The sequence below is a fragment of the Scatophagus argus genome, chromosome 21 (assembly GCF_020382885.2).
Source record: "Scatophagus argus isolate fScaArg1 chromosome 21, fScaArg1.pri, whole genome shotgun sequence".
In the NCBI taxonomy this organism is placed as follows: Eukaryota; Metazoa; Chordata; class Actinopteri; family Scatophagidae; genus Scatophagus; species Scatophagus argus.
This window is the reverse complement of record NC_058513.1, coordinates 3,291,320-3,311,391: the sequence shown is the minus strand read 5'-3', so window position 1 is coordinate 3,311,391 and position 20,072 is coordinate 3,291,320. Positions and strand designations below refer to the sequence as shown.

The 20,072-nt window shown below is 39.8% G+C and overlaps 1 protein-coding gene across 5 annotated transcripts in view; it reads left to right on the top strand.

Annotated features, from left to right (window-relative positions):
• Positions 1-3,191: 3,191 nt before the first annotated feature.
• Positions 3,192-20,072, top strand: part of LOC124052763 (myosin-16) — a 54,734-nt gene continuing 37,853 nt past the window's right edge. The window contains exons 1-2 of one of the 5 annotated variants that reach the window (XM_046377389.1): positions 3,408-3,467; positions 4,480-4,608. In XM_046377389.1, the coding sequence (XP_046233345.1) occupies positions 4,525-4,608 (84 nt within the window). In that variant the 5' untranslated portion in view covers positions 3,408-3,467; positions 4,480-4,524. Of the gene's footprint in view, positions 3,468-4,121; positions 4,609-10,373; positions 12,291-18,189; positions 19,749-20,072 lie in introns of those variants that run through there. The other 4 variants (XM_046377390.1, XM_046377391.1, XM_046377388.1 and 1 more) reach the window with 4 other exon arrangements.

Here is a 20,072-nt window from a genome sequence, read left to right as displayed (position 1 = left end):
CGAATTCAGTGTGTGTATGTAAAAATATATATACTGTCAATAAAGCTGATTCTTCTCCTTCTAATTCTTATGGGATGACCACACTCCCAGCAACAGTAGGTGGCTTTCTCTGAGACATGGCATCTTGCCAGAGTAAATCCTACCAAAAATAAGCTCTACAGGAGTGCAACACAGCAATTCCTCTTGAAACTGAAAAGCTCTTACAGAAACAAGTGCTCTGTGAAAGGACTCTGGTAAGAATGCCTTGATTGATATTAGCACTTTCACAAGGTCATTAGTTTTTACTGTAGAGCTGGTTTAGAAAAAGTGGCCTGGGAAACTGGGAAAGTTTTTAGTAGTGACACTCGTGATGTTTAAGGTGAAGGTAACTAGCTGTCAGAGCTGACAAAGAGCTACACAAAGCAAAATTAGTATTCAGTATTCAAAATTAGTGCCTGGTTGCAGGTTTTCTAAATTCTCCTCATCCATTGTTAGTGGCCTCCCTGTTTTTTGTCCTGGCTTGTTGCGCAACATCACGAACCAGCCGCGTCTCAACAAATGCTGTATGAATAACATGCCAAAGTCTTAACTTCTTTTGCATGTCACCACAATGTATTTCTTTGCTATTTGTCATTGCTATTTGTCTTCATTAAGCTTTTCTCTTGTCATTTTGGACCCAAATGTCACAGAGGAAAAAATGTTGAGTGAAGTAGAATAAAACTCAAAAAAGCCTACACATGAAGGTTGGGGTGGTGGATGCATCTAACAAATACAGGACTTTCACCCAAGAGTCCAGTGTTTTTGTCCTGTGTAAAACCAAAAGTCACTGATCACCTATTTTAACTTACGTTCGAAATATAACTTATGTAATATTTTACTAACATCACATATGTAAAGAATTCGTGTACGTAAGCTTCACACAAGTTGTGATCATTCTTTCCTAGATGTAACCAAGTGGTTTTCTGCCTAAACCTAACCAAACTGTGACTGTAGCTCATGTGACCAAAAAAGGTCGTGTCAAAAGTCAGCTGACTTTGTCTCTTCCTGTCCCACACAGAAATGAAATATATGAACATATATCCAGATATATGCAGAATATATGTTGCCTGTATGCCATATTTTGGGTCATATATGTGCATATATGTGGATATATATAGGAAATATATGTGTCATATATAACTTATATATATCCACATATATGTCACAGTCAGGTGCATATATGTCATACATAATGCATTATATTTAGCTCATATATGTCTGACTTGTTGCATATATGTCATACATAATGCCTATATCTCACTTTATTTGCAAATGATGTAATATGCATATATGTTCAAACGAAATGTATTTATGATTGTACTTCTTTTCATTCAATGCAGATCATCTATCATCTCGATCCATATTGCGGCGACGGACTCATAAAGCCGAACCGAGACAGGTAGCGGAGGGGCGGAAACCGCAATGCATTATGGGCCTCGCGGGCAACTGTGTTTTAAAGTGTGCGTAAGCCGGCTGCGTGCGCGACGCTGCTCTTGTGTTCTGTTGTTTTGTTTAAACAAGTTAGAAGATGGTGCAAACGTGCTGTGTCGTTAACCGTTAATCGTTCACATGATGGCTTCGGTAAAATATAAACGATAGGCTGAGATTTTTCCCATTTCCACCGTGGAAGCAAAGCCAAGGACCTCGGAACGGTCCTTAGTGAAGGTGAAGCCTTGACTTTTCATACAACGTGAGGCTGACGTTTGTGGGTTTGTTTAGTGAAACATTTCAAACTCGATAACATGGTGGTGAACGTCACAGTCCTAGTTATTATAACGTATTTATTTGTAAAGGCACAAGTAGGTTATAACAATAACAAGACCTCACGCCACCTTGGCTTGTTAGCATTGTCGCAGTATTTTTGCATGGTCACAGCGTTAGCATTTGGCTTAAAGCACTGCTGAGCCTCACAGAGCTGTTAGCTGTTAATAGTGTTGTTTCTAAATAGTTTTATGATTTAAAGACACTTTACACTGCGTCGAGAAGTTGCTGAGATTCTCCTCAAACAGTCGGCTTTGGTGTCAAAATGATCCCACATGGAAAGAATATATGTATGTATACTATATGTACAAATAGTTGAAAGACATATATGTAGGGGGGCAGTTTGGAATATGTGCATATATGTTGGAAAATATATGTGGCATGGATAAAAAGCACATATGCAATGTTGACGTTTTGGCCTTAAGTGACCTGCACAGTTGGATGGAAATTACGTGAATTTGTCACTATGTGTCCCTTTTTACATAACACAGTCATTTGATGCACTGCTTATTTAAAAAAAGCAAGTAGTGCAACTCCAAATAAAAGATGAGATCAGTTAGACTTAGTAGATCTGGGACCAAAAAACATCATAAAAAGCACAGGAAATGCTCAGATATTGTGTTGATGAGTATTTTTTCCAAACTCTGTAAATCTAAATTAATTGTAAATATGACCTGCATTGGTCGTGGCACCGCTTAGTGGGCCTCCATACTGTACATACAGGTAAAGAATAAATTGACTTTGACATACAGTACATGTTTTCATGAGCACGAGGTCAAATTCTTGAGCACTGCACACATGCTGACATCCGCTCGACTTTTTCGAAACACAAGCCAGAAACCGACTGTCATCTGATCTCCTGTCAGACAATAAGCCCGTAAAAATCCCAAGTTTCCACTGCCAGCCTGATTAAAAACTTAAATGACCTGTTCTCTTCGTACCCCTAAGATGAAACGAGATAAATTACCCTCTGCTGTCATTTCTCCTCTGTTGCAAGGTAAACATATCATTTCGTGCGTGATTTCCTTCTGCCTGCGGCCAGTGGATGCCACAGATCTTTAGCTGAGGAGATGGCTAACTGACACACTGGCATATGCAGGCAGATAATGAGGGAAATGAAAAGGACTGAGGGAAGGGTTAAGAATTAAAAGCAGCTCATTATTTTATGAATCCTCTCTGAGACCTGCTAATTCCACATGAATAATTTGATTTCACAGGCTTTAACAAAATACTGTCTCAGCAGATTTGGTCTTTTTGTGCAGCCTGCCCCCTTGATATATTGGTGTTTGTGATGCTGTGGAGCTCTTTGACTTGTCAGGACCACTGCAGTCTTTGACATGTAACATAACTTTAAAGAACAAAATGTTTTCTTGTTTTTACTTGTATAGTATGTGTTTTGAAGCAGTTTTAGGTCCATGTGAAACCAAAATCAGCGCTGACTTGTTTGAAGTTAAATCCAGGAGTTAATGGATGTATTACATTTAATGCCACACACACACTGAAAAATAACACACTTATTTTAACCTAACTCATGATCTTTTCTTCATCTGAACCAGGTAGTACCCAGAGAAAACCCCCACAGGCACAGGGAGAACATGCGAACTCCACACAGAAGGGCCCAGACCAGGATTCGAAGCTCTTGCTGTGAGGCAACAGTGCTAACCACTGCACCACCGTGCTGCCCCATGGTTAGTGTGGAGTAGCAAATTTAACATACCAAACAAGATGTGCTAAAGCCTGACAGAGATCCTAACATGACTGTAGGCTTAATTTTAGCAATGTATAAATGTACATTTACTCAACACTGTAGTTAAGTTATGAGATACTTGGACGTTCGGCTAATAACGTATATTGTGTTGAAAACAATGCACAAGATTTTGCTTACTGGTGGTAATGTCAGTGTGGTTCATTGTGCTGATAATACATGCACACAGTGTAAGCTACTTTTCCTTTAGAAAATAAGTAATATTTAATTCTTCTTTTAACAGTGAATCTTGATTTTGTAGCGTGAGGTCATATTTTTTTGTACAAAACTTTTTATTTTCCTTTTTAGCAACCTGTAATTGTGTGGACAAAAATGTGTTTACGTAGTCTTATTATGAGGAGCCCCCTTCCCTATGGGGACAAAATGCAAGTCCCCACGATGTAAATCAGTGAATATTAAGGTGAAGAGTTGCTTTAAGGTTAGGCTGAGGTTAGAGTTAGGATTAGGCAAGTAATGTTTATTGTTATGGTTAGGTGGTGGTTAAGCCTCTAGGAAATGAATGTAAGTCTGTGTAATGCCCCCAAAAGTGATGGAAACACAACTGTGTGTGTGTGTGTGTGTGTGTGTGTGTGTGTGTGTTTGTGTGTGTTTGTGTGTGTGTGTGCGCGCGCGCATTGGCATATTGTTCTGCTGGAGGCTGGCAGTCTGTCTCCCAGTGTTATACTGCTGTCAGAAGGTGGCGTGGCTTTAGGCAGAGGGAGGAGAGGTGTGTGTATGTGTGTGGGATGAGGGGGACTGTTCAAGCTCGTTCGTGTTTTCTTTTTGCTCGTCACCTCCCTCCTTCCCTCCCTCCTGTCAGGGTCAGGTAGCAGGCGTAACACACTTTCACGCACAGTTACACACCCTCTGTCTCTCTTTCTCTCTCTCTCTCTCTCTCTCTCTCACACACACACACACACACACACACACACACACATGCTTCACTCTTTCTGCAGAGCCCATTTGGGTGAAGACAGCATGGGCAGCTGTGAGCTGTGAGGATGGAGAGGAGAGTGTGTGTGATCCAGACTGATTTCCACCAGTACAGACCCACCATCGCCCTGCACAGCAGACATCTGGCACATGTAAGGAACCTGCTTCTCCTCCACTGACACTCCTTCTAATGTGTCTTTCTGTCCCTCATTCTCTTTCTCTTTCTAAAGTTCCGTCTTTATATGTTCTTCCTGTCTGACTCATTCTTCTTCGATTTGTGAACCCTTTTTGTCACTGTGTTCCCCAGCGTGTTGCGGGGCTCCTCCTCATTGTAGGCCCTCACCTCCTAGAAAGAGGAGCAGTGTTTTTCAACAGGGGGCGTCAGAGTGTGCGGGATCATTCATGTGTGTTTGCTGCAGTGACATGTGGTATGTGTCTGCTGAAGTGGCTGTGCATTTCACCTTTCTGGATTTCTGGTTTCTGCATAAGAATAATTCCCAGAGTTTCAGCTGTGAGTAAATCACTTTTAAAGCGCTGCTAATGCTTCTACACTTGCCTCTGTTTTTACTCTAACACATGCAGACTCCTACACATAGACTAAAGACGGGCTGAAAACACTACAGCAGTAAATTTCATCAGCTTTCAAACAGTTCTGAGAGGAAAACTACATCCATGAAGGTTACCTTGTGAATTGCACCTGCATTAATGCTAATTAGTGAACTTTAGAGGTGTTGGTAGTCTAATATTTGTTTGAAAAAGCTAGCCGGGTCCCCCTGCTTTAAGTTGTTGTGTTAAGCTAAGATAAACTGGCTTGTGCTCAGTAACTAGTACATATACATGAGAGTGGTATGGATTCTCTAGTTCTGGAAAACAAATAAATATATTTCCCAAGAAAGTGTACCTTTAAAGTTGTTCTAAAGAGTAGGGTTACATATTTAGCCGCTATACTGGCTCATATTCCGACCTTATCAGAAACATCTCCCAATAATTTGGTTCACTGCCCTGGCTACAAAAAGATTTTAGGAGGCATTTTAATGTTTTCCCCTTTTTCTGTAATGTTACTGTGAAGTTATTTTACATTTCCATCAGCTTCATTAACTCTTGTTTCATTGGATATTTTAATGTCCTGTGAAATACGGTTTTAAATTGACTGTCAAAGTTCATTGTTGAGCTTGGGAATAGTAGTTTTTGAACTTTCAGCCCCATCTTCTTCCCGCTGGTCCTCACCAGCAGATGGACTTTGCTCATAGACAAGTCTTGGGTATCATAAGAACTAAAGCAACCATTGGATCTCTACAAATCCATTGTGGGTTTTACACTAGCTTGTTAATACAGCTGTGGTTAAAGCAGTGGTTCACAACATGGGATCCTCCTAACGGGTCATGAGACAAATCTAAGGGGTCCCAACATGATTACCAGGCTGGGAAATAAACCATGCTTGCATATAATTTTAGCCTTTTCTTAACTTTCCCCCAACCATGATGAGTAGTAAGCATTTCTGCAGAAGGAGTGAAAAAGGTTCAGAACCTTAAGTCCAGTATCAAATGACAAACTTGTGTGTGTGTCTCATTTACTGCTGTGTATGGCGTGCTGGCTTGTTCTTTGTCTTTTGTCTATGATCGATTGTGTGACATTGACCACCTTCTCTCCACTGTAGAGCATGATGGCTCTTTCAGTAGGCAGATGATGTCTGATGCAGCACACACACACACATACACACATATGCTCAGCTGGCAACAAAGACATGAAAAGCAGTGTACTCTTCTCCTTTGATGATGCTGCATGTGGGCCAGGGGATGAGGACAGTTCTTTGAACCATTATGTGTCTTTTATCTTATAAGAAATTTGAATGGTGCTAAATTGAAAGGAATACCAGTGATTCACAGATAAAAGTACTATGTTGAGGTCTGTTCAGTTGAACACGCTTAGTGTTGTCTGTAATCTACTTGTACTGCAGTCTATCTATGTCAGGTATTTTAATCAGCCCTATCAGGACAATAACTGGCGCTGAGGAGAAGCTATAATGTCGATGGTTATCTCTCCTGTGCAAATACCCGACAACAATCATGTCATTGATATGATTTATAAGCTGCTGTTATTTTACCTGACCTGCAGTCAGTCGACCACATGAGTGTAAAGTGAACTGTGAGGTGCTTCACTGATCAAAGGCTCGCTGTGCCTTCCTCCATGACCTGGATCCAGAGTTCAGCCAGAGGCCAGGCTTCATTCTGCAGTCCATTCACCTGAGAGTAGTTTGGATGCTAGAGTTTCAAGTTATACTGTTCACAGTACTAACACTCCTCTGCACACATGCAGCACAGCAACTGAAAGGAAACAGGAACACACTGTGATTGATGCAATGCACCCAAAAACAGGCAATATAATCGACCTGCAAAGACGGAGAGCTTCAGTTCTTAACCTTCACAGTTATAGATCCACCGTTTCAGATGTTTTATCATTATCAATGTGGTAAAACTACAATTTGTCACCCATCTTCCCAAAACCCAATTATTTCAGTTTCTTTGTTAAATAACATTTAATAAACTGAATGTGGGACAAAGATTGCACACAAAATGAAGCAGCATTTAAAATGCTAAAGTTGTCAAATTACACAATGTGAAAAAATTTTGCAGGGTTGTCAGTTTTTTGTGTGTGTTGGGGCTGTAGTTTCTGCTTTTTTTTCTGTGGGGAAAAAGGAAAAGACATTTCTGTGATTTCTATTACTTGTGTTCTATTTGCATGCAAATGAAAATAAACCAAAACTAAGAGATTTATTGTAATGATATGTTTCTTTAAAATCCAAATCTTACAGTTAAAATTTTGCTGTTCCACAGCATGTAATGACCCAATCACACCAGCGTTTACAACAGTAAAATGTAATTTAGTAATCTCAGTGGAGACGAAGTGGTCAGCTGTTCTGTTTGTGGCAGTGAAGTAAATCCATGAGTGTTCATGTTTGGGCCACTTACTCACCATCTTGACTGCAATAGCAACAAAGAACCAGAGAGAATGTATTGCAGCGTGCTTCAGCAGTTTATTCTCTAGCATGGCTTGGAGACAGTGAACAGACATAAGGCATACATCTGAATAAACTGTGTTAGATTTTTGTTCAGTCTTAAATTAACTTTAATGTCATTAAACACACTAGCTAGCTTGCTAAGTGACTGTTTCCTAGCTAGCTTGCTTGCAAAGCTGTTGTGATTGACCGACACCCTGTTCCTACTTGGCTTCATATTAGCTGTTAGCTCATCTGGTACAGCAGTTGACATAATAGTCCTGTGATTAGTCACTGTGTCAACAAGCTAATAGCGTCTGCCACTTTCTTGCTTGAACAGGTGTTTAAATGTAAACTTTGAAGACTATTACTTCCTTTTCCTGTAGTGGCAACCTACGGCTGTAAGTCTAAAGCACTTCTCAGCAGAATTTATACTTTCCTTTTCTGCAGCTTGCTAAAAAAAAAAAAGATTGTTTGTGAGCATTAACGCTTCCAGATAGAGACTGTCTTATTAGCATCGCTTTTGTACATTCTCATTCAAAAATTGTTCATATGTTTGCGATAATCTACACCAATACATCACCTAAGAACTTGAAGCCATCAGCAGGTGTGAATAGTAGTTGAAACAGTGAAAAGCTGTTCAAATGAAAGAAAAAAATGAAGATCATGGGATTAATCTGCCAGTTTCCTCGACTCATACCAGGAATGCCAGGAATCAGAAGAAGAGGGAGTTTCTCTGGAAACTGCTGCATGCAGCATTTAGGAAAAATGCAGAAAAAAACATCATATCTTTAACTCAGTAGAAACAGGTTTTACAGAGCTGCGAATCAGGCGAACAGTTGGAAAGTTTGTTTTACTGGGAGAAGTCCAGTATGTGTCTGTTTTGCTCTGCAGGTTTGATCAGACAAACAATCTCCAAGCTTCAAGTCAAAACAGGAAAGCTTTGCTTGTAACTCACATCATCATACAAAGAAGGACTGTGCTGCAACAAAGAGAGCATTTAATTTGTGCATTCTCTACAATAGCGATGGCTTAAGAGCTTGAGCCCTGTGATCATGCTAAAGGTGAACCATTGATGTGTCACATTTATCTTCCCCTGCTTTTTTGGCACAAGTGTGCAGATTGATGTTGAGTGCAACGGTAAATCCTGCACTGACAGGTAAATATATTGTGTGTTTAAACTGACTATAGGCAATGGAAGTTCAGGTGTGTCAGTGGGCAGATTCTCATGGCGCTTAAAGCACATGTCCTAAATCTTATTTGGACAACATGGCAATTACTTCTGCTCACTTAAGAAAGACGATCTCGCATTTCCCTGTCTAATTTCCCCTCTGACAGAATGTACAGTTTGTCAGCTTTGAGAGGTAAATTCACTGTCAGGGTTCAGAGTGCTGAGCTAATGACAGTTCTTTTCCAGTGGCACAGACACCAGCGCTCAAGCAGCAACAGGTTTTTCTGTGTGCGTGTGTGTGTGTTTCTGTAACACAGCTTTTCCTTTTAAACATTTTCTTCTTCAGATCTCACTGTGGAAAATCAGCTCACATCTGTTTTTCCAGGGAAGGAAACCACATTTTGTTGTTTTACTTTGAAAGTTCGAAGCTAATTTTACTTGTAGAATCTTGTTAGGTCTGGATAGAAATAAAAGAAGATTGACTGAATGTGGCATAGAGTGTAAATGCAAGCAATTGCTCTCTGCAAGAAACATTAGTTCCTTTGGATTGTGTATTTAGGCCATAGCTGATTGTTTGCAGTGTAGCATGTTGCATTACAAGTCTGTTATTACAAGGCCTTGTGATTTAAGGAATTCAATGTAGACAACACACAGATCCTGCTGTTACTATTTACATTATATATGAGTAGCCTTATAACCTTAAAAGGACACTTTACCTCAAAATCAGAAATGTACATTTTTCGTCTTACCTTTAGTAAAGTTGATCTATCTTGATTGCTTTGGTGTGAGTTGCCGAGTTTTGGAGAGATTGGCTGTAGAGATGTCTGCCTTCTCTGGATTATCATGAAACTAGACGACACTTCAACACTTACTCAAGATAATCCAAAGACCTTGTTGTGGGCGGTTTGGGAAATGTGGAAATGTGCGTCAGGTCATGGACCAGACGCTCTCATCCATGACAGTGTGGTATGTAAACATTATCGGTGACCTACTCAGCTGAGCTGTAACATTAGCTAGCTTAATTAACTTAGTTAACTCACCTCTCATAAATGAGTAGAAGCATGCCTTGGAAATAAAATAGTTCTGACATAAAACTGCTCCCAACAAGGTCTGCGGCTTATCTTAATTAACAGGGCCATGATTAATGGAAAGAGACATTGCCACTGAGTTTCTCAAGTGTATTTTTTGGTGCTTTGAGCGCAAGAAGTGGACAGCTCACACAGTCTAGATGGATAAAAACTACAGGTAAAATGAAGAATATGTAGTTTTGTTTTAGAGGTCAGCTCCCTTTAATCTTCCTAATCAGTATTTCAGTGCTCATTTCTATGCCTCAGCTCAATACCAGTAACACCGGTGGTTCTGAAAGTAAAAGTATTAACTTTTCAAAAGAGACTGAAATGGTTCCATATTTTCATTTATTTTGGATATGCTGTGGCATGGTGTTAAAGGCTAATTTTGTAGGACTGGTAATGATTGTTTTGGCCACCTGGGGAAAGAATTTGCTGAAAGAAGTTACTAACAAAACACTGACATATTATCATCTTGTAAAGATTACTGTAGTTGACATTGCAAAGGTGTGAGCAAACAGTGGCTTATTCACACGCCCAGAAGATGGACAACGTTAGCCTTCATGTAGAGTAGTGTTTGTGTTTTACTTGACAAATAGTATATAATTATTAATATATTATATAAATATTAATCGTTTTTGCCTTCTGTTTTGATTCACATAATGGATATTATTAATTCTTTTTGCTATTGTTGCTTATCTCTCTAAGTGTTGTTTCTGGTGTGCTGGTTGTTACTATGATTGTCTCTGATTCTTGGATATCTCTTAAAAATGCAATCATAATCTGACAAATTAAGTTACGTAAGTTACATAACAACACTACTGCAAAGCCTTGTATTAGTTACACTATGTTAGACTTTCCAAATGCTTGATAGTTTCTTATTTTATTTTGAATCAAGTTACCATCTGTTGTTTTGCATATTTTGACAAGGAGACAGGAAGAATTTTTCTCATTCTGAATTGATTTTCACCCTAAAAGTCCACGTTGGTTTATGTCCCAGTGTGTACAGAACATTATTGTGTTTACATCAGTATGTCAGAGGTTGACGGACTGTTTAGCCTGTGAGTCTGTTTGTATGTGGTCTGGTCGACTGGCGAGGTGCTGCTGATAGGAAGAAAGGCTCACCAGCAATAAAGTGCAGCTCACATACCAACAGAATCTTTACATTACCGTCTTCATCTGATCAACTGAGCACTGCTGTTTGAATGCTCCCTTTGAACTTTGGCCTATGTACCATGTAGTGAGCAGGCCTGTATGACAGAGTACTTACAGTTCACAGTGTTTGTTTTACCCGGCTTGAGGTGCCAGAGTGGTGGAGTTAACTGCTCAGTGGAAAGTTGTGGATTTTGAAAAATTGTATCAAATTGATTTTCAAACGGTAACACAGGATTGTTTTTAATGTCTCTGCATTTGTATTGTACTTAGCAAACTACATTCATCTGGTACCAGCTTTAAGCTTAAGGTTAAAGTGAAGCATCTTAAAAATATTGAATCAAGGTAACAACATATAAAAAAAGCAAGTGTTGGTGCTGTGTACATTTTCAGAATTGGAGGTACCATTTTACAATAGTAATTATTGTTCTGTAGTTAAGCCAAAGTGGACAAGACAGGAAATCTTATTTCTGGCTTTAAAGCTGCACTGATCATCACTAATCATGGGAGCAACTAGGTAGTAATATTTTTATGACTGGCTCCCATTAACAAGACTTCATGTGAATGCTAATGATGTTTCATTCATGGTGCATGTGCATAAACAGGCAACAGTATGCTAACATGTCAGCCGAAACACAAATATATAAAAGTTGCTTAAAAAAGCAAATCAGTTCATTCAAATTTAGGTGAGATTACTTGTTGGATCATATTGACAAGTTTATCAAAACGTAGTCTTAATTTTGAGAAGCACAACCACTACTAGTTAGCAGTTGCATACCACACTATAGTGCGTCTAGTAGGAGATATGGAATTACAAGTAACCTTTACCATAGTGTCATAAGGAATTTCTTATTGATATATTTATATTACAGTGCTGTATGGTTGCTTTTTGTTTTAAAAGATGGTTATTTTATCTGCCCGGCATGACTGAAGGTGGCAATTTTAGTTTTCCTCTCTGACTGCAGACCCAGGAAAAATGTTTGATATTATTCGCTTGTTTGGAGGCCAGTCTGGTGAGAGGGGAGGAAATGTGGGCACATATGCGCATATTCATACATGCACGCGAATGTCTTCCAGGGGGCAAAGCTCTTTAACAGAGTGTGTGTGCATATCAGAAGTGGATGGAGGAGAGAAGGGAGAGTACAGTGCAGGCTCCAGACAGAAGTGAAAGAGTCAATCAGAGAGACCCAGCCAAGCTGAAATATCAGACTTTTTGCGCACGTGTGTGTGTGTGAATATCTGGATGTGTGTGTGTGAGTTTTGTTCCAGCTCAGGTCTCTGTCGTTTCAGCGGCACATTCATACACAGCAGGCAGGGATGAGGGAGAGAGAGGAGCTGAGGAGAGCCATAGAGCAGAGTGACCGACTCCTCTCCAAGGTCCGTGAACTAGAGGAGCAGAACACCCAGCTTAACAAGGAAAAGAATGAGGTGGCCACTAAATACCGAGCTGTAAGTCTGCTTCTCCGCTCTGCTGCATCTCTCTCCCTTTGCCTCGCCTTCTCTTTTCTCAGTTTTTCCCTTTAAAAAAAAGTCTGATCTCTTTTGTTTCACTAACTTGAACTTGATACTTTAGAACTCACATGATTTGTGATTCAGGCTGAATTTCTGCTCGATAAGGGATTTTGAACATGGTCATTACACCAACCCCTGGTGGATGAAATTAAGTGGATAATGATACCCTAGTAGAGGGAGAGAGAGAGATGCAGCTTCCATGGCAGTTGCTGTGTTCAAGCTTGTCTTAATGCTGCGTTTCTCTCTGTGGGTTTTTACTGCTGTGTTGACCATTTTCCAGCTTAACGTTTTATTGAGAGAGAAAGTACAGCATGTGTGTGTGTGTATTGGTGTGTATGTGTGTGTGGGTTGTTTTTTTTTACTGTGACTGCTGTCATAGTGCTGTGAGGCACCATGCTGTTTCCTGCCCTGAGGCACACTGTATGACTGATTGGTTTACTGCAGTACAGTCATTTTGAGTGTCACATCCCCTTTGGTTGGGAGGAGGTGTTACCACAAGTTTTATTGTGAAAACAACAATCCCACAATATTGTTGAAAAGTATTCAGTCTATAAATACAGCACATTTAATTTGAATGATGAAAAGATCAAAGTTTAAGTCTGTTTTAGTGATTTTTGAGAACTTACTGCAAAACAATGCTGTTTTTTTGATGGGAACTTAATAACTGCACTAAGCAGTATTTTTAAGTCAACAACAGACCAAATGACTATGTGTGGAAAGGAAATCCATGTAGTGAGAAGTTCAGGGAGAAATATCATCCAGCTTTATTATTTGCTTTATTATTCTACTGGTGATTCTCAGAGAACCATCCCAGCCTTTAAACAGCATCTCATGGTTCTCATATAGTGAACAGAACTGGTTCAGGGCTCATCATTTGACCTCAATGTCACAGTGATCCTGATGATAGCTCTCCAAGCTTGTAAATGGATCTTAGGTTATTTTGTTACATGTTTCCAACAGTCAAGGATGGACTTCCAAGCTCAAAGAAAAAAATAATGCCAGACGAAAAGTATATATATATATATATGTATATATATAAGACATTTAATACCTGCATCACATAAAGGTATATGCATCATATAAATTCATTTTTCAGCTCTTATAGCAGAAAATATTCAAACATCTTTTAAGTGAAACCACATAAATCTTTTTTGATAAATAAAGTGTGATTCCTTAGTACCCCCATAGAAGTAAAGATGAGTGCTTTATTCAGAGACCTATACAACATCAACATAATTTCCACATTGATGATACCTATCATTTTGTTAGAGTGCTTGTCTCATTTTCCAAAAACTAGTGGAAGTCCCATTTCAAGTGAGTCTCTCCTTGAGGCAGAGGATTTAGTGTGAGAGTGTGGAGTGGCACTGTTGTTGCCAATGTTTGTAGAAAGTGCTCCAGGATTGCCCACGGGATTTGGTCATTACTGGTGCTGAGTGCCTTAGCAGACTCTTCAGAAGGCTTTGATGGAGCACGCCTTAAACCATCACTCTGTATTTTACTGCCGTATGGATATGACAAATTCATGAGTGACTGCTGATCTTTGCATGCATGTGCCTTTGAATACACTGACCTTGAATATATCTCTCCTGTCAGTTAAAATCCTGACCTATAGTTGATATTATAAACCAAACAACTACTATGAGGAACCTGTTTTTGTTTTTAACTTTCTGATAACATAACAAATTATTAAGTGGGTTAAAAGGGTTTAAGATTAATATAAATCTTTTTTTCCTCTGGAACCCACTTCTTTCATAAAAATCTATTATTCCAGTAGAGGTAAAGTGTTGATAGTATAATTCCTCTCTCTTTTTATACCCTTTTACAGACAAAAAAACAAAACTTTATTGAAATCACCAGGTGTGCTCTGGCTCCAACTGTTTCTTTTCTTCACTGCTTAGATTAACCAACCATAAATAATGAAGTTAATCTGTGGAGGAGACAGATCAGCCAGCATAATTCATAGCTTGGAGCCCTTCTGATTTGACTGCAGTGAGAAATGTGACCCCTTGTCGGAACTATTTAGTGCTGCTGCTGGCCTTAGGAAGCGTTCCAGTTTTCCAGGGGGAAGTTTGTCCCATTCCTTATTATCCCTTCATTGCTGGGGTTTGAGGGACACTTCCCACATCCTTCAAAAGGAGTACCGTGAATTCCTGCTTCTTAATCAAGCTTAATGCCCTGCTGCCCTGCTAGGTCAACACTGTCCTGACAGACTGACATTCTTTTGACTGACTAAATGCGTAAGGTTACTGATTTCTATCAAACTACCTGATCCAAAAGGGATGAAAAAAATACAATCCAGGCTGTGAAAAGGTCAAATAACACTTGGTATTATTTAGGTGTGTAGATCACTGATCACTGTAGATTCACTGGATCTACCATAAGCATCTTGTGGTTGTAGTTTTCAAATTCAAGAAGAAGAGGCCGGTAGCTAGCATAACATGACTAATGGTGTATTCCATTTGAACTGAAAAGTTGGGAGTAAAAGTTCCCAGTCAGAAATTTAATCTGGAACACGCCCTTAAGTTGGATTTTTAACTTGAAAAGTTGGGAAAACCTCACAAACCCTGACCTCAGGGTAAACAGCAATGATAGCAACTCTGTGAAGCTGTACTTAGGCACAGCAGTGAAAATGCATTAAATGCTAATGCTAGAAAGGCAACGTTCTTGTAGCAACAATACAAGTGATTAGCCTAAACAACATGTTTACCATGTTCGCCATCTTAGTTCAGTGAGGTAGCATGCTAACATGCTTTTTCAGCTATTTGTGCTCCATTCAAAGTTATTGGACAAATAAAAACTTTGACTTTATGATGTGAAAGTCAGGGCTTCACCAAAGTTATCATAAATCATCCATCATCCAGACATGACGAATATCTGTACCAAATTTCCAGAAACCCATCAAAATTTGTTGAGATATTTTAGCCCAGGCCGAAATAGTTGCCATCTACCTCCATCCATTCCACTTAAATTGCTAAAAAATGCCACTAAAAGAAAAATCGGAATACCACAAGGAAGAGATGTGACAGTACCACTCACTCTATGTGAGGAACTACTACTGTATTCAGAAGTGCAGCACTAAAACACAAATTAAAACATTAAAACTAAATGAGTAATTTGAGGATTACCACTGCAAGGAAAAAGAAAGAAAAGATTTTTCTTTGCTTCTCTTGTTGCTCCAATCATCTTTGGTACAAATGGATATAAAGAGAGAGAAGTCCACTGTTTACCCCTCAATTACCGCTAATGGGAAATAAATGTGCGTTCGAGCGTTCATGCAGAGTTATCCAGATTCCCCAGTTCTGCATGTGGAAAAACTTTCAGTCTGGATTGCCTCTGAAGTTTCTGGGGCCCAAGGCATACTGTGAGACAAAAGACTGGCAGGAAGAGATGAATGAGGGTGGAGAGGGGAGGAGAGAGCAGGGTGAAGAGAGGCGAGGGAATGGAAGACTGACTCGATGTTAGGAAGGGGGAAGGAAGCAATTGAATGTATGAACAAATTGGTCAGGAGAGATAAACTTTGAGGTGAGTTTTAGGTGAAAGTCTAAGAAATTATGCAGAGACTGTCAGATTGACGGCATGGGAAATAGGAAGCTACTGACAGCTATATCTAAGGTTTAAACTGTCCAGACTTTTTATGCTCTGTCTGCTCTGTCATTAAAAAAAAGAGTCTTTCTTGCTCAGATGGTGCCTTGCTGTATGTCTTGTTTTTATGTTTTTAGCCATGGCAGCAGCATGACTACATTGATGACACTGTTGAATGGGTGCATATAATCTTGGCAGCATCACTTATTACTTATACTATTATTGTACAAAGTCACTCAAGTAGTCTTTCTTTAAACAGTGTGGGTGGTGAGGAAGTGTAAACCCCTTGTGACGTCACTCACTGGTTTGTGAACTAACATTTTGAAGCCTTGAGTTTGTCATCATCTTTTTTGTTAGAGCCAGAAGTGACCACATTTGAATGGGTAGGTAGAGCTGGTGAGAATTCTGATTGGATCTGACTGAGACCCTGAGGACAAATTGTGGTAGTGACTTGTCAGTCACAAGGTCCACACCCTATGTCATACCCTGCTCTGTCCTCTATTTATATCTATATGTGACCATAATTTAGAAAATGAACATCATGCTGTCTTAAAGAATACTTGAAACAGCGACTGAGACTATAAATTCATTAGAAAAGTATTTACTGAGGTAACAAAACAGGTACAAGTAAGAAGGAAGCTCATTTTCTCAAAAACTTACATACATTCTAACTTTTATTTTAAACCAGTGGAGGCGCCCTCAGTTGCTGTTTTTACTCCTCGGTACCCCTTGAGAAGATTTGGCTACAAGTGATACCAGGTCCTGTATGTATTTATTGTCCTTTGCATGTCCTGTACAACAAACTCCTGCCTTACTACCAAATAATAGCAAAGGTATTGCAGGGCTTCTCGACTGGATGGATTTGTTCATGCTTCAGAGTCAATGCACCAGTAAGCTTAGTACTTGATAGCCCACTGTTATTCCTGTTGTCTAGAAAGTTTGGAAAAATCACTGCTGCATTGTGGTTGATATCAGAGTAATTTTTGTGCATGTTAGTACTACTTATTTGTTTTAAAAATAGTGAAACATTTCAACAGTGAACTTCAATTTTCTAAAACTACTGACATTGCCATCAGCCTCGTCTGTTCTTTGTGTTTAGTGCCAGCACATATTAGCAAGCTACCTCAAAGACAGTAAACAATAGCATGTTAACACTGACACTGTGGGAACATTGCCATGCAGACATTAGTGTTTAACTCTAGGTCTTGTTTTTTATAAGACTTCGAGGTAAATATCTTAAATTAAAAGCATCCGGCAGCTGAACTCGCAACCTCTCCTCCTCTTCTTAAATACCGGATTGTGTACCTCATAGAGGTACTGTTATGAACCCTCACTCTCAGTATGGGTTGCATTTAGCATGGAGCAGTCAAACATAGTCAGAGATCATCAGTGTAACTGGAGGGCTTTCCTGTAATGCTTTCATCCACACTAACCATGTCCTTACATTACCTTCTAACTCTGTAATCAGTATCAGCAGCAGTTCCGATCTTCTGATGAATGAATGAATGAGACCTAAGAACAGGAGTGTAAACAGGAAGCTGGTCTTCCTTTATAGTGTTTCTTTGTGTGACGAAAATCTGATGCATATTTGAATTAGTCACTTATCTGGCTCACTGGCAGCCTTCTCGGCAGATATGAGTGTTGGTGTTGGACATGAGTGGTGTCTGGTGTGGCAGCTCAGTGTCTCTGATTCTCCAGCTCGAGTGGGAGTTACATGAACAGATTCCTCTGTGCTGCCTTCTCTGCACAAGAACCCAGACCACATTGTCAAAATAAAACGATTCACATTCTCAGAAATCCTGTTTTTGGGTTTTTGTTTTTGTTTTTTTTCCCCCTAAAGCTCAGTGGCATTGGCAGAGTGCTTATCCTTGCTCATATAACTGTGCCCAGTTTTGACCTCTTTAATATCTAGTGTTATTCTAGCTCATTTGGAAAGGTCATGTATGGTTGCTTTTTCTATATTACTATGAAATGCTGGATGGCGAATGAACTGGAATTTGGTGGTATGAGGAAACTGAATAGAAAACTTCATTTCACTTGCTTGTTGGTTGCCATTGTAGCCACAGATGGCCTCTCGGTCTGCACTTTCTGATAAAATGAATGGCTATCGCATGTTCTCAGTTCTGCACATTCCATACATGTTACTCCAATAAAGATAAAGTGCATATATCACAAAGGTGGATAGCTTTAAAGTACACATTCTGTTACCCTTTATAGTTATCTATTGCATGTATTTCCCATTTATGTCTCAGTACATACTTGATATTCTTTTTTCACTTAGCAACACTGCTACTCCAAATAATAATACAATTGGATAAATATACAGTTGGATAAAAACATTAAAGATCGAATAAAGGAGTATATTATCATAATTCCTAGGCTTTTCTGGAACTTTCAGTTGCAACTCATGATCTTCATCAGCAGATATTGTTCATTGTGTTGTAACTGCAGGGGCTCATATCTGTCACATCCAGTCATGATGAACACCATGAAATGTGGTTGAAATCTTCAGAAAACGATCTTTTGAGGAAATTGAGTTGAGATTTTATTTCCCCTTTTCCCCCAACATGCAGACTCTATCTGCCAGTTCAGACAATGTGACATGGTTGATATTGAAAATGGTTGGTTGAATTGGATTTTCAATTGCAGTTTTCAAATTTCCAAAGTCAACTTCTTCTTGGAACCCTCTTTGATGTTAACTCTAGAAATGGAAATGCTTAGTCTAGCCTTTGTGGGTCTCAGTGGCTTCATTCAAGAAAAACATCCACACTTGATTCTGAAGCACAATATGCCTCGTTGTTTTTGCTGTGATGAATGCCATGGCATTGTGGGGGGGCCATGTGGGTGTGGGCGCAGAAGACATTTATGTCAATTATAACGTAGACTAAGAGGAGAAAAAGCACTTTTGACTCTGGAATCCCGCCCTTGTTTTCTTGTCTTTCTGTGGTGTGGCTTTGATGGTACAGCTGAGGGCTGCATTTCTGCAGCACAACGACACGACTTTAAAGGCTTTTCTCCAGACAAGACATCCTACACCAGCTGTCATCCCTGTAGGACACCTTTGGAACCCCCTGAAAGTGGAGAGTGTCACCTGTTTCTAGGGGAGGAGACAAAAGTGAGGAAAGCAAGCAGAAGGGAAGGTCATCATGGCAAAAGACAGACTAATTCTGGACTGAGCAGTGGCTACCTGCATAGGGTTACCGGTGGCAGGCTGTTGGTAGGCTGAGAGTATGTGTGTAGAAATGTCTGGATTTCACTAGCACTCTCTGAATTGAAACATAGATGAATGGTTGATTGAGAGGAGAGAAAGGCCAGTAGAGTGAAGAAAAAAAGTTTCCTTGAGAAGGAAGGCTGACAGATGAAGTAGTGTGAGGAAGACAAAGAAAGGTGAGCAGAGCTGCCAGTGCATCGTGAGAGAGAGGATGTGCTAGGAGAGTGCAGACTCGAGCACCATCAGAGTGAATTAGTACTGTTCCTCCTGCTGAAACCCACCTGGAACAAGAAGAACAGCTGTGAGCCAAGCAAAGAAAGAGACAGGGAAGTGAATAATTAACTCTGGATTAGTGCGGAAACTCTGTTAGAACAGTCGGGCGAGTTGCTCCGTTGCCAAACAGGTGAGGTCTGCAGAGCAAGACAGCGTACAGACTGGAGGAAGTTAAGATGATGTCTGCTAGCCACGTTCGGCGTTGCCACTCCCTCTCTGATGACACCGAGGAAGCCAATGGAAACCATGCAGATCCTGGACCGGAACCAGAACCCGAAGAACTGGACTGGGATAGCTACAGCACTACACTGGAGCACAGATTAGCAGCTGTGGGTAACTCTTGCTGGTTTGTACATACAGTATGTATAACTGATTATATAGTCTGCATACTGTGTGACAAAGCTAATTGTGATGGTAGACTTAAACCTCATCCAGCCTTTTTAACAGCATTAGTTTTTATTCAGAAACAGCAGTGGTCTTACCAATTAACAACGGTTCTGTTCTAGTCATTTGTCCCAGAATGCCATGACAGTATGACTGGACCAAGACAGATGATAGAATTCAAACATCATTCATTTTAAATATTTACCAAAAAGGCTAATTTCCACCAGTATGGTGAAAAGCTAAGTCATTATTTTGAAAAGATTTCTCAA